This window comes from Amblyraja radiata, chromosome 10 (assembly GCF_010909765.2).
Source record: "Amblyraja radiata isolate CabotCenter1 chromosome 10, sAmbRad1.1.pri, whole genome shotgun sequence".
NCBI classification, from domain to species: Eukaryota; Metazoa; Chordata; class Chondrichthyes; order Rajiformes; family Rajidae; genus Amblyraja; species Amblyraja radiata.
In genome coordinates this window covers 65,290,625-65,309,041 of record NC_045965.1, presented here as the reverse complement: position 1 = coordinate 65,309,041, position 18,417 = coordinate 65,290,625, and the positions used below count along the sequence as shown (strand labels likewise).

General features: G+C 50.7%; 1 protein-coding gene across 2 annotated transcripts; it reads left to right on the top strand.

Annotated features, from left to right (window-relative positions):
• The first annotated feature begins 9 nt into the window (after positions 1-9).
• On the top strand, positions 10-18,187 carry ttll7 (tubulin tyrosine ligase like 7). 2 transcript variants are annotated; one of them, XM_033029073.1, is made up of 5 exons: positions 10-78; positions 1,199-1,279; positions 7,205-7,365; positions 14,613-14,786; positions 17,939-18,187. In XM_033029073.1, the coding sequence occupies exons 1-5, from the start codon at positions 22-24 to the stop codon at positions 18,051-18,053; spliced, it is 588 nt and encodes a 195-aa protein (XP_032884964.1). In that variant the 5' UTR covers positions 10-21; the 3' UTR covers positions 18,054-18,187. The 2 variants fall into 2 exon arrangements, with proteins under 2 accessions (XP_032884964.1, XP_032884963.1); XM_033029072.1 differs by having other exon boundaries at positions 14,610-14,786.
• Positions 18,188-18,417: the final 230 nt, after the last annotated feature.

The following is an 18,417-nucleotide window of genomic DNA, read 5'->3' as shown; positions in this document are numbered from 1 at the left end:
AACCTGGCCGCCCTCAATGAGATGAGGATCAAGTTCCCAGGGAAATCAAAGGAAGAAGCAGAGGTGTTGTTGGATGAGGCGAGTCAGCATCCGAGCCCTTGGCTTCGTGCCGCAGAGACTCGTGCAGCACGGGAAACAGGCCCTTCGGCCCAACCCCTCCATGCCGTCCAAAAACGACCCATCTAAGCTCCTCCCATTTGGCCCGTGTCCCTTTAAACTGCTGAGCTTGGTCTAGTTTAGACCCTGGGATTAGATACATAGATACATAGAAAATAGGTGCAGGAGTAGGCCATTCGGCCCTTCGAGCCTGCACCACCATTCAATATGATCATGGCTGATCATCCAACTCAGTATCCCGTACCTGCCTTCTCTCCATACCCCCTGATCCCTTTAGCCACAAGGGCCACATCTAACTCCCTCTTAAATATAGCCAATGAACTGGCCTCAACTACCCTCTGTGGCAGAGAGTTCCACAGATTCACCACTCTCTGTGTGAAAAAGTTTCTTCTCATCTCGGTCCTAAAGGATTTCCCCCTTATCCTTAAGCTGTGATCCCTTGTTCTAGACCTCCCCAACATCGGGAACAATCTTCCTGCATCTAGCCTGTCCAACCCCATAAGATTGAGTAGGTTAACCTATGATGAGCACTGGGCACTGTCCAAACCTGTCCTATCCATGTACCTGTCTAACTGGTTCTTAAATGTTGGGATAGTCCCAGCCTCAACTGCCTCCTCTGGCAGCTCGTTCCATATACCCACCACCCTCTGTGTGAAAAGGTTACCACTCAGGTTCCTATTAAATCTTTCCCCCTTCACCTTAAACCTATGTCCTCTGGTCCTCGATTCACCTACTCTGGGCAAGAGACTCTGTGCATCTACCCGATCTATTCCTCTAGTGATTTTGTACACCTCTATAAGATCGCCCCTCATCCTCCTGCGCTCCATGGAATAGAGACCCAGCCTGCTCAACCTCTCCCTGTAGCTCACACCCTCTAGTCCCGGCAACATCCTCGTAATTCTTCTCTGCGCCCTTTCCAGCTTGACAACATCTTTCCGATAACACGGTGCCCTCTCTTGCTCTTCCCCCTCTGTCATTCATCCTGCTCGCTGGCTCTCTCTCCCCTGACTCTCAGCCTGAAGAAGGGTCTCGACCTGAAACGTCACCCATTCCTAACTCGAGCCACCAATTCTGTTCACAGATACTGGACAACTGGAAGTATCACAAACCAAAGGTAGCAACCTATTGGCTGGTGAAGCTGGACTCCACAAAGCAACGCAAGGTCAGTCACAGATTATTATCATTATTATTATTATTGCATGATTTTTGTTTGTTTTATGTGTGTGTGTGTATGTTTATGTGTATATGTATGTGCGTATATGTGTGTATGTATGTGTGTTTGTATATATATATATGTGTGTATATGTATGTGCATATATATGTCAGATTCAGATTCAGATTCAATTTTAATTGTCATTGTCAGTGTACAGTACAGAGACAACGAAATGCATTTAGCATCTCCCTGGAAGAGCGACATAGCAAATGATTTAAATAAATAATAATAAGTGATAATAAGTGTCCGGGGGGTGGGGGGGTGATTGGCAGTCACCGAGGTACGTTGTTGAGTAGAGTGACAGCCGCCGGGAAGAAGCTGTTCCTGGACCTGCTGGTTCGGCAACGGAGAGACCTGTAGCGCCTCCCGGATGGTAGGAGGGTAAACAGTCCATGGTTGGGGTGAGAGCAGTCCTTGGCGATGCTGAGCGCCCTCCGCAGATACGTTTGCTTTGGACAGACTCAATGGAGGGGAGCGAGGAACCGGTGATGGCGTTGGGCAATTTTCACCACCCTCTGCAATGCCTTCCGGTCGGAGACAGAGCAGTTGCCATACCATACTGTGATGCAGTTGGTAAGGATGCTCTCGATGGTGCAGCGGTAGAAGTTCACCAGGATCTGAGGAGACAGATGGACCTTCTTCAGTCTCCTCAGGAAGAAGAGACGCTGGTGAGCCTTCTTGATCAGAGTTGAGGTATTGTGGGTCCAAGAGAGGTCATCGGAGATGTTGACTCCCAGGAACCTGAAGCTAGAAACACGTTCCACCTCCGTCCCGTTAATGTGGATGGGGGTGTGCGTGCCGCCCCTGGACTTCCTGAAGTCTACAATGAGCTCCTTGGTCTTCTTGGAGTTAAGGGCCAGGTTGTTGTCAGCGCACCATGCTGCTAAGTGCTGGACCTCCTCCCTGTAGGCCGACTCATCGTTGTTGCTGATGAGGCCAATCACCGTTGTATCATCTGCATACTTGATGATGGTGTTAGTACCATGTACAGGTGTGCAGTCATAGGTGAAGAGGGAGTAGAGGAGGGGGCTCAGCACACAGCCCTGTGGAACGCCGGTGTTCAGGGTGAGGGTTGAAGAGGTGTGCTTGTCTAACCTAACAGACTGGGGTCTGTTGGTTAGAAAGTCCAGTATCCAGTTGCAGAGGGAGGGGTCGATGCCCAGGTTACCGAGTTTGGTGATCAGTTTTGATGGTATAATGGTGTTGAATGCTGAGCTGTAATCGATGAACAGCATTCTTACGTAAGTGTCTCTGTTGTCGAGGTGGGAGAGGGCGGAGTGAAGTGCCGTTGAGATGGCATCCTCCGTACTCCTGTTCTTGCGGTAGGCAACTGATAGGGATCCAGTGTGGGGGGTAGGCAGCTTTTGAGGTGTGCCAGGACCAGCCTCTCGAAGCACTTGGTGATGATGGGGGTAAGTGCAACTGGGCGGAAGTCGTTGAGGCTTGCCGCAGTGGAGTGTTTTGGCACTGGCACGATGGAGGTGGTTTTAAGGCACGTGGGGACAACTGCTTGGGCAAGTGACAGGTTGAAGATGTCAGTCCAGACGTCTGTCAGCTGCGCAGCACAGGCCCTGAGCACGCGCCCGGGGATGCCGTCAGGGCCAGCAGCTTTACGTGCATTAGTCCTACTCAGTGCCACAAATACGTCGTAGGGGGTGAGTGTGAGGGGTTGGTGATCGGCAGGTAGCACAGCCTTGATGGCTGTCTCTAGATTGTGCGTATTTGTATATGTGTGCATGTATATGTGTGTGTGTATATATACGTGTGTGTGTATGTATATATATGTGTGTGTGTGTGTGTGTAGGTGTGTGTGTGTGTATGTATATATGTGTGTGTGTATGTATATATATGTGTGTGTGTGTGTGTGTGTAGGTGTGTGTGTGTATGTATATATGTGTGTGTGTGTAGGTTGTGTGTGTATGTATATATATGTGTGTGTGTGTAGGTGTGTATGTATATATGTGTGTGTGTGTGTGTGTAGGTGTGTGTGTATGTATATATATGTGTGTGTGTGTGTAAATATGTGTGTGTGTGTGTGTGTGTGTGTATGTGTGTGTGTGTACACATACACATACATACACACACACACACACGCGCTCACACACACACCCACACACCCACACACACACACACACACACACACACATACACACACACCCACACCACACCCACACCGCGCATCACACACACACACACACACACGTACACACACCACACACACACACACCACCACACAACACACACACAACACACACACACACACACGCGCGCGGAGACACACACACCCCACCACACACACACACACCACACACACCACCACACCCACACACACACCCAAGACCACTTCTCACACACCCACCTCCCCACACAACCTACACACACATCACACCGGCGACCACACACACACACACACACACACACCCACACACACACACACCCACCCGCGCGCACACACACACACACACACACCCACACACACACACACACACACACACACACACACACACACACACACACACACACACACACACACTAATGCACGGAGTCCAGTTCTACGCTCTACATTTAATTCCCCAGACTTGAGGATATACAGGCTGTGTTTCTCGCTGTTTAATAGTGCCGTGACAACACGATCTAGCAGACGTGACCAGGATGGGTTTATAACAGAGCCGCTGTTATGTTTATGAGGACATTAACCAGACATCAGTCGTGGTTTAGTGTGCCGCAGATTGTGATTGGCTTCCTGTTGGTGACGGCCGACGAGAGGGTTATTACACCCTATAAATTGTCAGGAAAGATGGTTCCCAGAACCTGGAAGTTGGGAAGATCTTGGTTGAACGAATCCGGTATTGAGGTCATAATATCATAGATTTGTTCGGAACAGAAGTAGACCCTTCAGCCCATCTTCATGAGTCCATAAGTGATAGGGGCAGAATTAGGCCATTCGGCCCATCAAGTCTACTCCGCCATTCAGTAGTGTGTGTAAAATACTCTGTGCATCTGCCCCATCTACAGTATTCCCCATGTGATTTTATACACCTCTATAAGTTCACCCCTCAGCCTCCTGCTCTCCAAGTCCTAGCCTGCTCAACCCATCCACATGTCCTGGCAACACCCTGGTAAATCTTCACTGCACCCTTTCCAGAGTGCCAACATCTTTCCTATAGCAGATTAAGCAGAAGACAAGACTCTTTAGTCAGAGGGTGGTGAATCTGTAGAATTCTTTGCCACAGAAGGCTGTGGTGGCCAAGTCATAGAAAATAAACATAGAAAATAGGTGCAGGAGGAGGCCATTCGGCCCTTCGAGCCAGCACCGCCATTCAATGTGATCATGGCTGATCACAATGGATATTTATAAGGCAGGGATAGATAGATTCTTGATGAGTGCGGATGTCAGGGGTTATGGGGAGAAGGCAGGTACTGATTGGGGATGATCAGCCATGATCATATTGAATGGCGGTGCAGGCTGGAAGGGCCGAATGGCCTACTCCTGCACCTATTTTCTATGTTTCTATGAATGGAAAGATAGATCAGCCATGATTAATTCGGCCCATCAAGTCCACTCTGTTGTTCGATCATGGCTGATCTATCTCTCCCTCCTAACCACATTCTCCTGCCTTCTCCCCATAACCCCTGACACCCGCACTAATCAACAATCTATCTATCCCTGCCTTATAAATATCCATTGTGATCAGCCATGATCACATTGAATGGCGGTGCTGGCTCGAAGGGCCGAATGGCCTACTCCTGCACCAACTCGGTTTCCTCCCACACTCCAAAGACGAACAGGTTTGTAGGTTAATTGGCTTGGAGTAAGTGTAAATTCTCCCAGGTGTGTGTGGGATAGTGTTGGTGCGCGGGGATGGCTGGTCGGCACGGACTGGGTGGGCTGAAGGGCCTGTTTCCGCGCTGTATCTCTAAACTAGACTAAAGAAGTTTCTCTCCTCCCGACCCTGGTAGACATCTGGAAAATGCACCATCTTGCTGTTATCGGGCAACTGAACCGTCCTCTGATCAGCTAGATTGTGGTCCTGACCTCCCATCTACCTCATGAGACACCTTTGAACCATATTTACTTGGACTTTATCGGACTTCAATATTGTTATCTTTGCACTAAATGTTGCACCCATTATCCTTTATCCGTGCGCTGTGGACAGACTTGCATTTAGAAACATAGAAACATAGAAATTAGGTGCAGGAGTAGGCCATTCGGCCCTTCGAGCCTGCACCGCCATTCAATATGATCATGGCTGATCATCCAACTCAGTATCCCGTACCTGCCTTCTCTCCATACCCTCTGATCCCCTTAGCCACAAGGGCCACATCTAACTCCCTCTTAAATATAGCCAATGAACTGGCCTCGACTACCCTCTGTGGCAGGGAGTTCCAGAGATTCACCACTCTCTGTGTGAAAAAAGTTCTTCTCATCTCGGTTTTAAAGGATTTCCCCCTTATCCTTAAGCTGTGACCCCTTGTCCTGGACTTCCCCAACATCGGGAGCAATCTTCCTGCATCTAGCCTGTCCAACCCCTTAAGAATTTTGTAAGTTTCTATAAGATCCCCTCTCAATCTCCTAAATTCTAGAGAGTATAAACCAAGTCTATCCAGTCTTTCTTCATAAGACAGTCCTGACATCCCAGGAATCAGTCTGGTGAACCTATGTACAGTCTTCTCTATGACTGGATAGCTGGTGAGCAGAAGCTTTTCACTGTACCTCACCACATGCAACAATAGTACACTAAACTAAACCAAACGAAAGTTATCTGAATCAAAAGGACACAAAGTGCTGGAGTAAATCAGCAGGTCTCGGGAGAACATGGTTGGATTCAAGATTCAAGAGAGTTTATTGTCATGTGTCCCTGTATAGGACAATGAAATTCTTGTTTTGCTTCAGCACAACAGAACATAGTAGGCATGACTACAGAACAGATCAGTGTGTCCATATACCATTGTATAAATATATACACACATGAATAAATAAACAGATAAAGTGCAAATAAACAGATAATGGGCTATTAATGTTCAGAGATTTGTATGAGTTGAGTTCGATAGTCTGATGGCTGTGGGGAAGTAGCTATTCCTGAACCTGGTCGTTGCAGTCTTCAGGCTCCTGTACCTTCTACCTGAAGGTAGCAGGGAGATGAGTGTGTGGCCAGGATGGTGTGGGTCTTTGATGATACTGCCAGCCTTTTTGAGGCAGCGACTGCGATAAATCCCCTCGATGGAAGGAAGGTCAGAGCCGATGATGGACTGGGCAGTGTTTACTACTTTTTGTAGTCTTTTTCGCTCCAGGGCGCTCAAGTTGCCGAACCAAGCCACGATGCAACCGGTCGGCATGGTGACGGTTAGCTGACGTTTCGGGTCGGGACCCTTCTTCAGAAGGCGGGAGGAGACAGCTCCATGTTCCAGCACTTTGTGTCCTTTGGTGTTTGAACCAGCACCTGCAGTTATTTGCTTCTACATTTTATCAGAATCAAACTCTTAGATTACTGATGCAAGGGTCTGGGTTACTGGTTGAGTTTATTGTCACGTGTACCGAGGTTCAGTGAACAGCTTTTGTTGCGCGCTAACCAGTCAGCGGAAAGACAATACATGATTACAATCGAGCTGTTCAGAGGGTACAGATACATGATAAAGGGAATAATGTTTAGTGTACGATAACGTCCAGTAAAGATTAATGAAAGATAGACTGAGGGTCTCCAGTGAGGTCAGCACCACTGTCTGGTTGTGGTAGGAATGGTTCAGTTGCCTGATAACAGCTGGGAAGAAGCTGGGTGTGGTGGGGGTGGTCCAGGAGAAGTTGCTGGTGAATCTTCTGAGCATCTCGTGCTGGTCGGGCAATCTAACGGCGTAGTTTGTGCTGTGACCTTTCAGGTGTTGGACATTGTGAGGGCCCAGGTCCGGGCCATCGTGCAGCGGGTGAGGAGGACACAGGACGTGGAGACACTCCGACCCTACCGCATCTTCAACCGAGTCTTCAGCCGCCTGCTGTGGAGTCACGGGCAGGGCCTGTGGAACTCGTTCTCCAACTCTGGGTAGGTGTGACGTTGGCTCTGTTGACTCGTACGTTCGTAGGTTGAGTTTAGTGCAGGGGTCGGCAACCTGCGGCCCCCCGGGCCGAATGCGGCCCGTAACCCGAAATCGTCCGGCCCGCCGAGCGCCGAGCTCTGTCTGCACCGCGTCCTGCGCAAAGCCACCGGCACGGCCCCGCACCTTCTGCGAACAGGTTTAAGCAAGAACTGCAGGTGCTGGAAAAATCGAAGGCGGACGAAAATGCTGGAGAATCTCAGCGGGTGAGACATGCGAGGATTGCACGAGGCTGCCTCACCCGCTGAGTCCCTCCAGCGTTTTTTGTCTACCTTCTGTGAGCACGTGATTTGATGCCTGCCTGCCATCCGGGGCTGGATGGGAGCGGGATCCACGTGTACACGTGATAGATGTGGCCCGCCATCCACTCACAGACATGCGTCCCGGCCCCTATGCAGAACAAGGTTGCCGAACCCCTGATTTAATGTAATGTCACGTGTACCGAGGTACCGTGAAAGCTCTTGCTGCAGGTGGTACGGAAACCCCACACCACCAGGTTCAGAAACAACTACTTTTCCTACAACTCTTCAAGCTCTTGAACCGACCCACACAATAGTTTACTTTAGTTTATACTGTCACATGTACAGTGAAAAGCTTTAGTTTCGTGCTGACCAGTCAGCGGAAAGACAATACATGATTACAATCGAGCCGTCCACAGTGTACAGATACATGATAAAGGGAATAATGTTTAGTGCAAGATAGAGCCAGTAAAATCCGATCAAAGATAGTCCGATAGTAGTTCAGGACCGCTCTCTGGTTGTGGTAGGATGGTTCAGTTGCCTAATAACAGCTGGGAAGAAACTGTCCCTGAATCTGGAGGTGTGCGTTTTCACACTTCTAAACCTTCACATTGCTGCACCCTAAGTTCTAGGAACAGAATTAGGCCATTAGGCCCATCAAGGTTAATTCCCGGGATGGCGGGACTGTCATATGCTGAGAGAATGGAGCAGCTGGGCTTGTACACTCTGGAGTTTAGAAGGATGAGAGAGGATCTTATTGAAACATGTAAGATTATTAAGGGTTTGGACACGCTAGAGGCAGGAAACATGTTCCCGATGTTGGGGGAGTCCAGAACCAGGGGCCACACAGTTTAAGAATAAGGGGTAAGCCATTTAGAACGGAGACGAGGAAGCATCTTTTCTCACAGAGAGTGGTGAGTCTGTGGAATTCTCTGCCTCAGAGGACGGTGGAGGCAGGATCTCTGGATGCTTTCAAGAGAGAGCTAGATAGGGCTCTTTAAAAATAGCGGTCAGGGGATATAGGGAGAAGGCGGGAACGGGGTACTGATTGGGGATGATCAGCCATGATCATATTGTATATATTACTAGCTAAAAGGACCGAATGGCCTACTCCTGCACCTATTGTCTATTGTCTATTGCTGGCTATCCAGTCAGCAGAAAGACAATACATTATTTACAATCGAGCCAATTGCAATGTATAGACATTTAAGAGTGTGGGGTGATTGTAATATGTGATTGTAGACCTGCTTCCGTAGCCTAGCAGGCAAATAGCCTAGCCGGCCTGGGCTGGGCAGCATCTTGTAAGTTAACATATGATGAGCGTTTGACGGCACTGGGCCTGTATTCGCTGAAGTTTAGAAGGATGAGGGGGGGGGGGGGAACCTCATTGAAACGTACCGAATAGTGAAAGAGTGGATGTGGAGAGGGTGTTTCCACCAGTGGGAGAGTCTAGGACCAGACGTCATTGTCTCCGAAATTTATTTAGTCAGAGGGTGGTGAATCTGTGGAATTCTTTGCCACAGAAGGCTGTGGAGGCCAAGTCAGTGGATATTTTTAAGGCAGAGATAGACAGATTCTCAATTCGTACGGGTGTCAGAGATTGTGTGGAGAAGGCAGGAGAATGGGGTTAGGAGGGATAGATCAGCCGTGACAATAGACAATAGGTGCAGGAGTATTCCATTCGGCCCTTCGAGCCAGCACTGCCATTCAATGTGATCATGGCTGATCATCCCCAATCAGTACCCCGTTCCTGCCTTCTCCCCATATCCCCTGACTCCGCTATCCTTAAGAGCCCTAACTAGCTCTCTCTTAAAAGCATCCAGAGAACTGGCCTCTGAGGCAGAGAATTCCACAGACTCACCACTCTCCGTGAGAAAAAGCGTTTCCTCGTCTCCCTTCTAAATGGCTCACCCCTTATTCTTAAACTGTGTGGCCCCTGGTTCTGGAGAGATTGAATGGCGGAGGAGACTTGATGGGCCGAACGGCCTAATTCTGTCCTATCGCTTTATGACCTGATGAAGTTGGGCGGCACAGCCAGTGTCAACGCGGCGTGACTCTCTGACTCTGCACCAATATCGCTCCCTTGTGTCCGATCCACTAGCTCTGCTCTGCTGATTATGATGATTGCAATCGCAGTGCTGTAATCTTATCGGCAGGAATGCTCGCTTGAAGCGCTGTACGGAAAACATTGTGCGTCTGGAATTTCATTTGTGCGCTCTTCCCCGTGGGAACGAGGCTGGGAGCTGTGTAATGGAATAAGATGCAAGGCTTTTAATTGGTCTGGGAGCGGCGGTGAGGTACATTACCGCACATATTTTAATAAAAGCAAGGAGCTCGGAGGGAAAATAAGTTTGTTGTGCCCACGATAATGAGGTGGAATGAGTTTCATATCAATATTTTGTGCCCTGCAGGTTTGTGGGTTGCATTGTGAATGCTCGGCTGGGCTTGCAGTTTAGTTTAGTTTAGTTTAGTTTCGGCAGCGTCTCCGCAGAACATGGACGCAGGTGACGTTTCAATAGACAATAGGTGCAGGAGTAGGCCATTCGGCCCTTCAAGCCAGCACCGCCATTCAATGTGATCATGGCTGATCATCCCCAATCAGTACCCCGTTCCTGCCTTCTCCCCATATCCCCTGACTCCGCTATTTTTAAGAGCCCTATCTAGCTCCCTCTTGAAAGTATCCAGAGAACCGGCCTCCACCGTCCTCTGGGGCAGAGAGTTCCACAGACTCACCACTCTCTGTGAGAAAATGTGTTTCCTCGTCTCCGTTCTAAATGGCTTACCCATTATTCTCAAACTGTGGCCCCTGGTTCTGGACTCCCCCAACATCGGGAACATGTTTCCTGCCTCTAGCGTGTCCAAACCCTTAACAATCTTTCCAAGCCCTTAACAATCTTCGGCCCGGGACATTTTCGTCAGACCCAAAACATAACCAGAGATGAGTTTAGTTTACTGTCACGTGTCAGTGAAAAGCTTTTGTTGCGCGCTAATCAGTCAGCGGAAAGACAACACATGATTACAATCGAGCCGTCCACAGTGTACAGATACATGATGAGGGAATAACGTTTAGTGCAAGGTAAAGCCAGCAAAGTCCGATCAAAGGATAGTCCGACAATAATTCAGGACTGTTCCCGATGTTGGGGGAGCCCAGAACCAGGGGCCACAGTTTAAGAATAAGGAGTAAGCCATTTAGAACGGAGATGAGGAAACACTTTTTCTCACAGAAAGTGGTGAGTCTGTGGAATTCTCTGCCTCAGAGGGCGGTGGAGGCCGGTTCTCTGGATGCTTTCAAGAGAGAGCTGGATAGGGCTCTTAAAGATAGCGGAGTCAGGGGATATGGGGAGAAGGCAGGAACGGGGTACTGATTGGGGATGATCAGCCATGATCACATTGAATGGCGGTGCTGGCTCGAAGGGCCGAATGGCCTACTCCTGCACCTATTGTCTATTGACTGCTCTCTGGTTGTAGTAGGATGGTTCAGTCGCCTGATAACACTGTCCCTGAATCTGGAGGTGTGCGTTTTCACACTTCTAATCCTTCACACTGCTGCACCATAATATACAGGATAAAGGGAATAACAGATACATGGATGGGGCAGGTTTTGCGGGATATGGGCCAAACGCGGGTAGGTGGGACTGGTTGGTCGGTGTGGGCAAGTTGGGCCGAGGGGCCTGTTTCCACACTGGATCACTCTGTGACATTCAGTGCAGCACGAAGCCTAGTAAAGTCCGATTAAAGATAGTCCATTGGTCTCCAATGAGGTAGATGGTAGGTCAGGACCGCCCCCTCATTGTTGATGGGATGGTTCACTTGCATGGGAACAGCTGGGAAGAAACTGTCCCTGAATCTTGGTTTGGTTTAGAGATACAGCGTGTAAACGGGGCCCCACCGAGTCCACACCGCCCAGCGATCGCCTTGTTATGTTATCCCACGTCCACATCCACTGCTGACACACCAGGAACAATTTACAGAGGGCCAATTAACCAAATTACAAACCTGCACGTCTTTGGAGTGTGGGAGGAAACCAGAGCACCCGGAGAAAACCCACGCAGGTCACAGGGAGAACGTACAAACTCTGCACAGACAAGCACCCGTAGTCGGGATCGAACTCTGGTCTCTGGCACTGTGTAAGGCAGCAACTTTAGTTTTGTTGGGAGATGCAGCACGGAAACAGGCCCATTGGCCCACTGTTGTCATGCCGACCAGCGATCCCCGCACACTAACACTATTCTACACGCCAGGGATGTTTTACAATCTCTACTGAAGCCAATTAAACCTACAAACCTGCATGTTACAACTTCACTGGCTTCCCATCTCCCACCGGATCAACTACAAAATCCTGGTCCTCACCTACAAAGCCCTCCACCATCTGCCCCCCCCCCATATCTCACTGACCTCCTCTCCCCCTACTAACCCTCACGGTCCCTCAGATCCACATCAGCCGGTCTCCTCTCCATCCACAAGTCCAACCTCCGCAGTTTTGGGGACAGAGCCTTCTCCAGGGCAGCTCCCAGGCTCTGGAACTCCCTCCCCCAACTGATCCGCAATTCCGTGTCCCTCACCATCTTCCAGTCCCGCCTCAAGACCCATCTCTTCACCTCTGCCTATCCTTAGCCCCACGTCCCCGTCCCTTTTCATCTGTGCATTAATTGCCTCATGTTGTGTTTTGTATTGAATTCTGTCTTTACTTTGTGTACTAGTCATGTCTCTACTATTTATTTCATGCCCCTTACATGTTTTTCCTCTACCTGCTAAATTTTTGTAAGGTGTCCTTGAGACTCTTGAAAGGCGCCCATAAATAAAATTTATTATTATTATTATTATTATGTGTTTGGAGTGTGGGAGGAAACCGGAGCACCCGGAGAAAACCCACGCCGGTCACTGGGAGAACGTACAAACTCCGTACAGACAGCGCCCGTAGTCAGGATGGAACAGGATTTGAGCTGTCAGGATTTGAGTAATACGGGTGTCAGAGGTTATGGGGAGAAGACAGGAGATTTGTGGTTGAGAGGGAAAGAGATCAGCAGTGATTGAATGGCGGAGTGGACAGGGCGGGCTTACAGCGAATGCAGCGCCGGAGACCCGGGTTCGATCCCGACTGCGTGCGCTGTCTGTGTGGAGTTTGTACGTTCTGCCCGTGACCTGCCTGGGTTTTCTCCAAGGTTTTCGGTTTCCTCCCACACTCCAAAGATGTGCACGTTTGTAGATTGGTAAATGTAAAAGTGTGTGTGTGTGTGCGTGTGTGCGTGTGTGTGCGTGTGTGCGTGTGTGTGTGCGTGTGTGCGTGTGTGTGTGTGTGTGTGTGTGTGTGTGTGAGAATGTGTGCGTGCGTGCGTGCGTGTGTGCGTGTGTGTGAGAATGGGTGCGTGCGTGTGTGTGTGTGTGTGTGTCTGTGTGCGTGTGTGTGTGTGTCTGTGCGTGTGTGCGTGCGTGTGTGTGTATGTGCGTGCGTGTGTGTGTGTGAGAATGTGTGCGTGCGTGTGTGTGTGTGTGCGTGCGTGTGTGTGTGTGTATGTGCATGTGTGTGTGTGTGTGTGAGAATGTGTGCGTGCGTGTGTATGTGCGTGTGTGTGAGAATGTGTGCGTGTGTGTGTGTGTGTGCGTGCGTGTGTGTATGTGCGTGTGTGTGTGTGTGTGTGAGAATGTGTGTGTGTGTGTGCGTGCGTGTGTGTGTATGTGCGTGAAGGTGTGTGTGTGTGTGTGTGTGTGTGAGAATGTGTGTGTCGCAGTGCGTGTGTGTGTGTGAGAATGTGTGCGTGCGTGTGTGCGTGCGTGTGTGTGTATGTGCGTGCGTGTGTGTGTGTCTCTGTGTGTGTGTGTGTGAGAATGTGTGCGTGCGTGTGTGTGTGTGTCTCTCTGTGTGTGTGTGAGAATGTGTGCGTGCGTGTGTGTGTGTCTGTGTGTGTGAGAATGTGCGTGCGTGTGTGTGTGTGTGTGTGTGTGTGTGTGTGTGTGTGTGTGTGTGTGTGATGGTGTTAATGTGCGGGGATTGCTGGTCGGCGCGAACCCGGTGGGCCGAAGGGCCTGTTTCCGCGCTATATCTCTAAACTAAACTAACCTTGATGGGCCGAATGGCCTAATTCTGCTCCTATCACTTGTGAACATGTACCCGGTGGGTCTCTGGCGCCGTGAGTCGACAACTCCATCGCAGTGCCGCCCACTTTTGCTAACGTTACTCCATGAAACAACAGAGACACTAAGGTACACACAATTGCTGGGGAAACTCAGCGGGTGCAGCAGCACCTATGGAGCGAAGGAAATAGGCGACGTTTCGGGCCGAAACCCTTCTTCAGACTGATGGGGGGTGGGGAAAGAAAGAAGGAAAAGGGGAGGAGGAGGAGGAGCCCGAGGGCGGGCGGATGGGAGGGTGGGAGGAGACAGCTAGAGGGTTAAGGAAGGGGAGGAGACAGCAAGGACTAGCCAAATTGGGAGAATTCAATGTTAATGCCATAAGGACGCAAGGTCCCCAGACGGAATATGAGGTGCTGTTCCTCCAATTTCCGCTGTTGCTCACTCTGGCAATGGAGGAGACCCAGGACAGAGAGGTCGGATTGGGAATGGGAGGGGGAGTTGAAGTGCTGAGCCACCGGGAGGTCAGGTAGGTTATCGCGGACTGAGCGGAGGTGTTCGGCGAAACGATCGCCCAACCTCCGCTTGGTCTCACCGATGTAAATCAGCTGACATCTAGAGCAGCGGATGCAGTAGATGAGGTTGGAGGAGATACAGGTGAACCTTTGTCGCACCTGGAACGACTGCTTGGGACCTTGAATGGAGTCGAGGGGGGAGGTGAAGGGACAGGTGTTGCATTTCTTGCGGTTGCAACGGAAAGTGCCCGGGGAGGGGGTGGTGCGGGAGGGAAGGGAAGAATTGACGAGGGAGTTGCGGAGGGAGCGGTCTTTGCGGAAGGCACTAAGAGACACTAAGGAGCTGGTTTTGTTTGTTCCCCTCGGCAGCAGGAGCTTGTGGGAGACGATGTTGAACAGGAACTCGACCGGCATCACGCCCCTGGAGCTGCAGTGTTGCCAGAGGCTGGTGCAACTCTGCAAGGACTGCCTGCTCCTCGTTTACCACTACGCTGCCGACTTCAAGGGATCCCTGCCGGGCTTCATCCTCGAATGGGAACAGCACAGGTGAAACCTCAATCCCGCTTCACCCCTCGTGGACGCTGGCTCACCCCGGAGACAGACAGACGGACAGACCTAGACAAAATGCTGGAGTCACTCAGCGGGACGGGCAGCATCTCTGGAGAGAAGGAACGGGTGACGTTACGGGTCGAGACCCTTCTTCAGACTGATTGTAGAGAAGGGGGGGGGGAGGGGAGAAGAGAGCTCCATGTTCTCCAGAGATGTTGCCTGAGCCGCTGAGTTACTCCAGCACTTTGTGTCCTTTTTTGTGTATTAACCAGCACTTGCAGTTCTTTGTGTCGACAACTGCCCCACTTCCACTAACCTCGAGTTAGTTTCACTATCGTCCTGTTGAGTTTCACTGTCTAACTCGTTATCACCTAGCCCACAGCCAACAATGGACCTTTGTGGGCTCCACCTTTCCTTGATCATTGTTGGTTTTTGCGTATCTTTCATTTGTTTTATGTACCGTCTATATCTATTGTTCATCTCTCCCCTGACTCTCACTGAGGAAGGGTCTCGACCCGAAACGTCACCCATTCTCTTCACAGATGCTGCCCGTCCCACTGGGTTACTCCAGCATTTTGTGTCTATCTCCATTTCGTTCCATGTTCTAGTGTTGTGTAAGTGTATCTCTGTCTTTCCCTCTGTCTGGCATGCTCCCCTTCCCCACTCCCCCCTCCCCACATCCCCACATCCCTAATAATAATAATGGATGGGATTTATATAGCGCCTTTCTAATACTCAAGGCGCTTTACATCGCATTATTCATTCACTCCTCAGTCACACTCGGTGGTGGTAAGCTACTTCTGTAGCCACAGCTGCCCTGGGGCAGACTGACGGAAGCGTGGCTGCCAATCTGCGCCTACGGCCCCTCCGACCACCACCAATCACTCACACACATTCACACACATGCAAAGGTGGGTGAAGTGTCTTGCCCAAGGACACAACGACAGTATGCACTCCAAGCGGGATTCGAACCGGCTACCTTCCGGTTGCCAGCCGAACACTTAGCCCATTGTGCCATCTGTCGTCCCTACATCCCTCCTCCCCATCACTCCTCTCCCCCCCCTCTAACCCCCCTCTCCCCCCCCTCTCCCCCTCCCCCTCTCCCCCCTCCCCACATCCCCACATCCCTCCCCCATCACTCCTCGCCCCCCCTCTACCCCCCCTCTAACCCCCCCTCTCATCCCCCCATCTCCCCCGTCTCACCCCTCTCCCCCCCTCTCCCCCCTCAACCCCCCCCTCTCCCCCTATCTCTTCCCCCCCCTCCTCCCCCCCCCCTCTCCCCCCCTCTCCCCCCCTCCCTCCCCTCTCCCTCTTCTCTCCCCACTCCCTCTTCTCCCCCTCTCCCTCTCCCCCCCCTTTCCCCCCTTCCCCCATTCCCCCCCCTCCCTCTCCGTGGCAAGTCTACTCCGCCATTCAATCATGGCTGATCTATCTCTTCCTCCTAACCCCATTCTCCTGCCTTCTCCCCATAACCCCTGACACCTGCACTAATCAAGAATCTATCTATCTCTGCCTTAAAAAATATCCACTGACTTGGCCTCCACAGCCGTCTGTGGCAAAGAATCCCACAGATTCACCACCCTCTGACTAAAGAAATTCCTCCTCATCTCCTTCCTAAAAGATCCGTCCTTTAATTCCGAGGCTGTGTCCTCTGGTCCTAGACTCTCCCACTAGTGGAAGCATCCTCTCCACATCCACTCTATCCAGTTAGGAAGGTCCACCGAGACGTCTGGCTCTCGTGAACCCTGGAGAAAGCCCCTGGATCCCAGGTTTTCCGTGCGTTGTGAGTGGCGTTGAATGCACTTGGGAACTTTAGCTGAACTCGGGTGGAAATTCCCACAGTAACTGTGGGAGACAAGACCATATTGAAGGTGGAATTTGATAAGGAAACATGCGAAAGATCGAGAATACAAGATTAGACTCGCCAAACGCTGGCCAGGGATTAGCGCGGGGGCCAGTCACACTTTGCTAGATTTTCTGTGACTAACTCCTCTTGTCAAAATTTCATGACGATATCAGTTGTGATTCATTCCAAAACAAATTGCTGTTAGCGACAGGGAATTGTGATACAGAGTGGGAGTAATTTGTACCAGAGATTTACATTGTTTATTAGTTGATTCAACTCGGAGATTGCAAGAACTGTGTTGGGGGGGGTTACTTGTGGGTGGAGCACCAAGGCAAATTCCTTGTATGTGAATACCTGGCCAATAAGCTTACTTACTTAACTCCTGACTCCTGTGTCAATGGAGTATCTGTACTGGGAATCAGAAGCGAGTTGTGAATCTGTGGAATTCGCTGCCACAGACGGCAGTGGAGGCCAATTCACTGGGTGTTTTCAAGAGAGAGTTAGATTTAGCTCTTCGGGCTAACGGAATCAAGGGATGTGGGGAGAAAACAGGAACGTGGTACTGTTTTTGGATGATTTTGAGTGAAGAAAGCGAATGGTATGTTAGCATTCATAGCAAAAGGATTTGAGTATAGGAGCAGGGAGGTTCTACTGCAGTTGTACAGGGTCTTGGTGAGACCACACCTGGAGTATTGCGTACAGTTTTGGTCTCCTAATCTGAGGAAAGGCATTCTTGCCATAGAGGGAGTGCAGAGAAGGTTCACCAGACTGATGCCTGGGATGTCAGGACTTTCATATGAAGAAAGACTGGATAGACTCGGCTTGTACTCGCGAGAATTTAGAAGATTGAGGGGGGATCTTATAGAAACTTACAAAATTCTTAAGGGGTTGGACAGGCTAGATGCAGGAAGGTTGTTCCCGATGTTGGGGAAGTCCAGAACAAGGGGTCACAGTTTAAGGATAAGGGGGAAGTCTTTTAGGACTGAGATGAGAAAAACATTTTTCACAGAGAGAGTGGTGAATCTGTGGAATTCTCTGCCACAGAAGGTAGTTGAGGCCAGTTCATTGGCTATATTTAAGAGGGAATTAGATGTGGCCCTTGTGGCTAAAGGGATCAGGGGGTATGGAGAGAAGGCAGGTACGGGATACTGTTGGATGATCAGCCATGATGGTATTGAATGGCGGTGCTGGCACGAAAGGCTGAAAGGCCTACTCCTGCACCTGTGTTTCTAATCCCGCGTGTGTGTGGGTGTTCAGTGTCCATGCGTAATGATGACCCGTGCGTCTCTTGTCCCTTTCGCAGGTCGTTGCCACCCTCTGGCCTCCAGTTGACCATGAAGACCTTGCCGACGGGCTTTGGGTGCGTGAGCTTGCCTCGATCGCGGAGCCTCTACACCGGGAGACTGGGCCAGCGCTGAGCCGCCGCTGATGGCGTCCAGAGTTACCGCCTTGCCCCCCCTCCCCCCCTCACCCCCGGGGGTGGGAGAGAGGGTCTAGACCACGGGGAGACGAGGCCTCCTGTCTGGCTACCTCTTGCAGTGATGCACAAATGGGATGGTGAGGAGGGTGGGGGGATGGTGAGGGGGAGGGGGGGGGGGGGTCCCCGTCACCACCTCCCCTCCTCCCACCCCCCCCCCCTCCCCTCTCCCCGCAGCACACAAGACCCAAACACCAAGGGTCCCACAAAACGTGGAGGAAATGTGTAGGAAGGAACTGCAGATGCTGGTTTACACCGAAGATAGACACAAAATGGTGGAGTAACTCAGCGGGACTGGCAGCTTC

Bases quoted from the DNA above. Each gene is read 5' to 3' on its own strand.
- ttll7 (XM_033029072.1), top strand. From the start codon at position 22: ATGAGGATCAAGTTCCCAGGGAAATCAAAGGAAGAAGCAGAGGTGTTG. The intron at 79-1,198 runs GCGAGTCAGCAT...TTCTGTTCACAG, and splicing joins CAGAGGTGTTGTTGGATGAG to ATACTGGACAACTGGAAGTA. The intron at 7,366-14,609 runs GTAGGTGTGACG...TCCCCTCGGCAG, and splicing joins AACTCGTTCTCCAACTCTGG to CAGGAGCTTGTGGGAGACGA.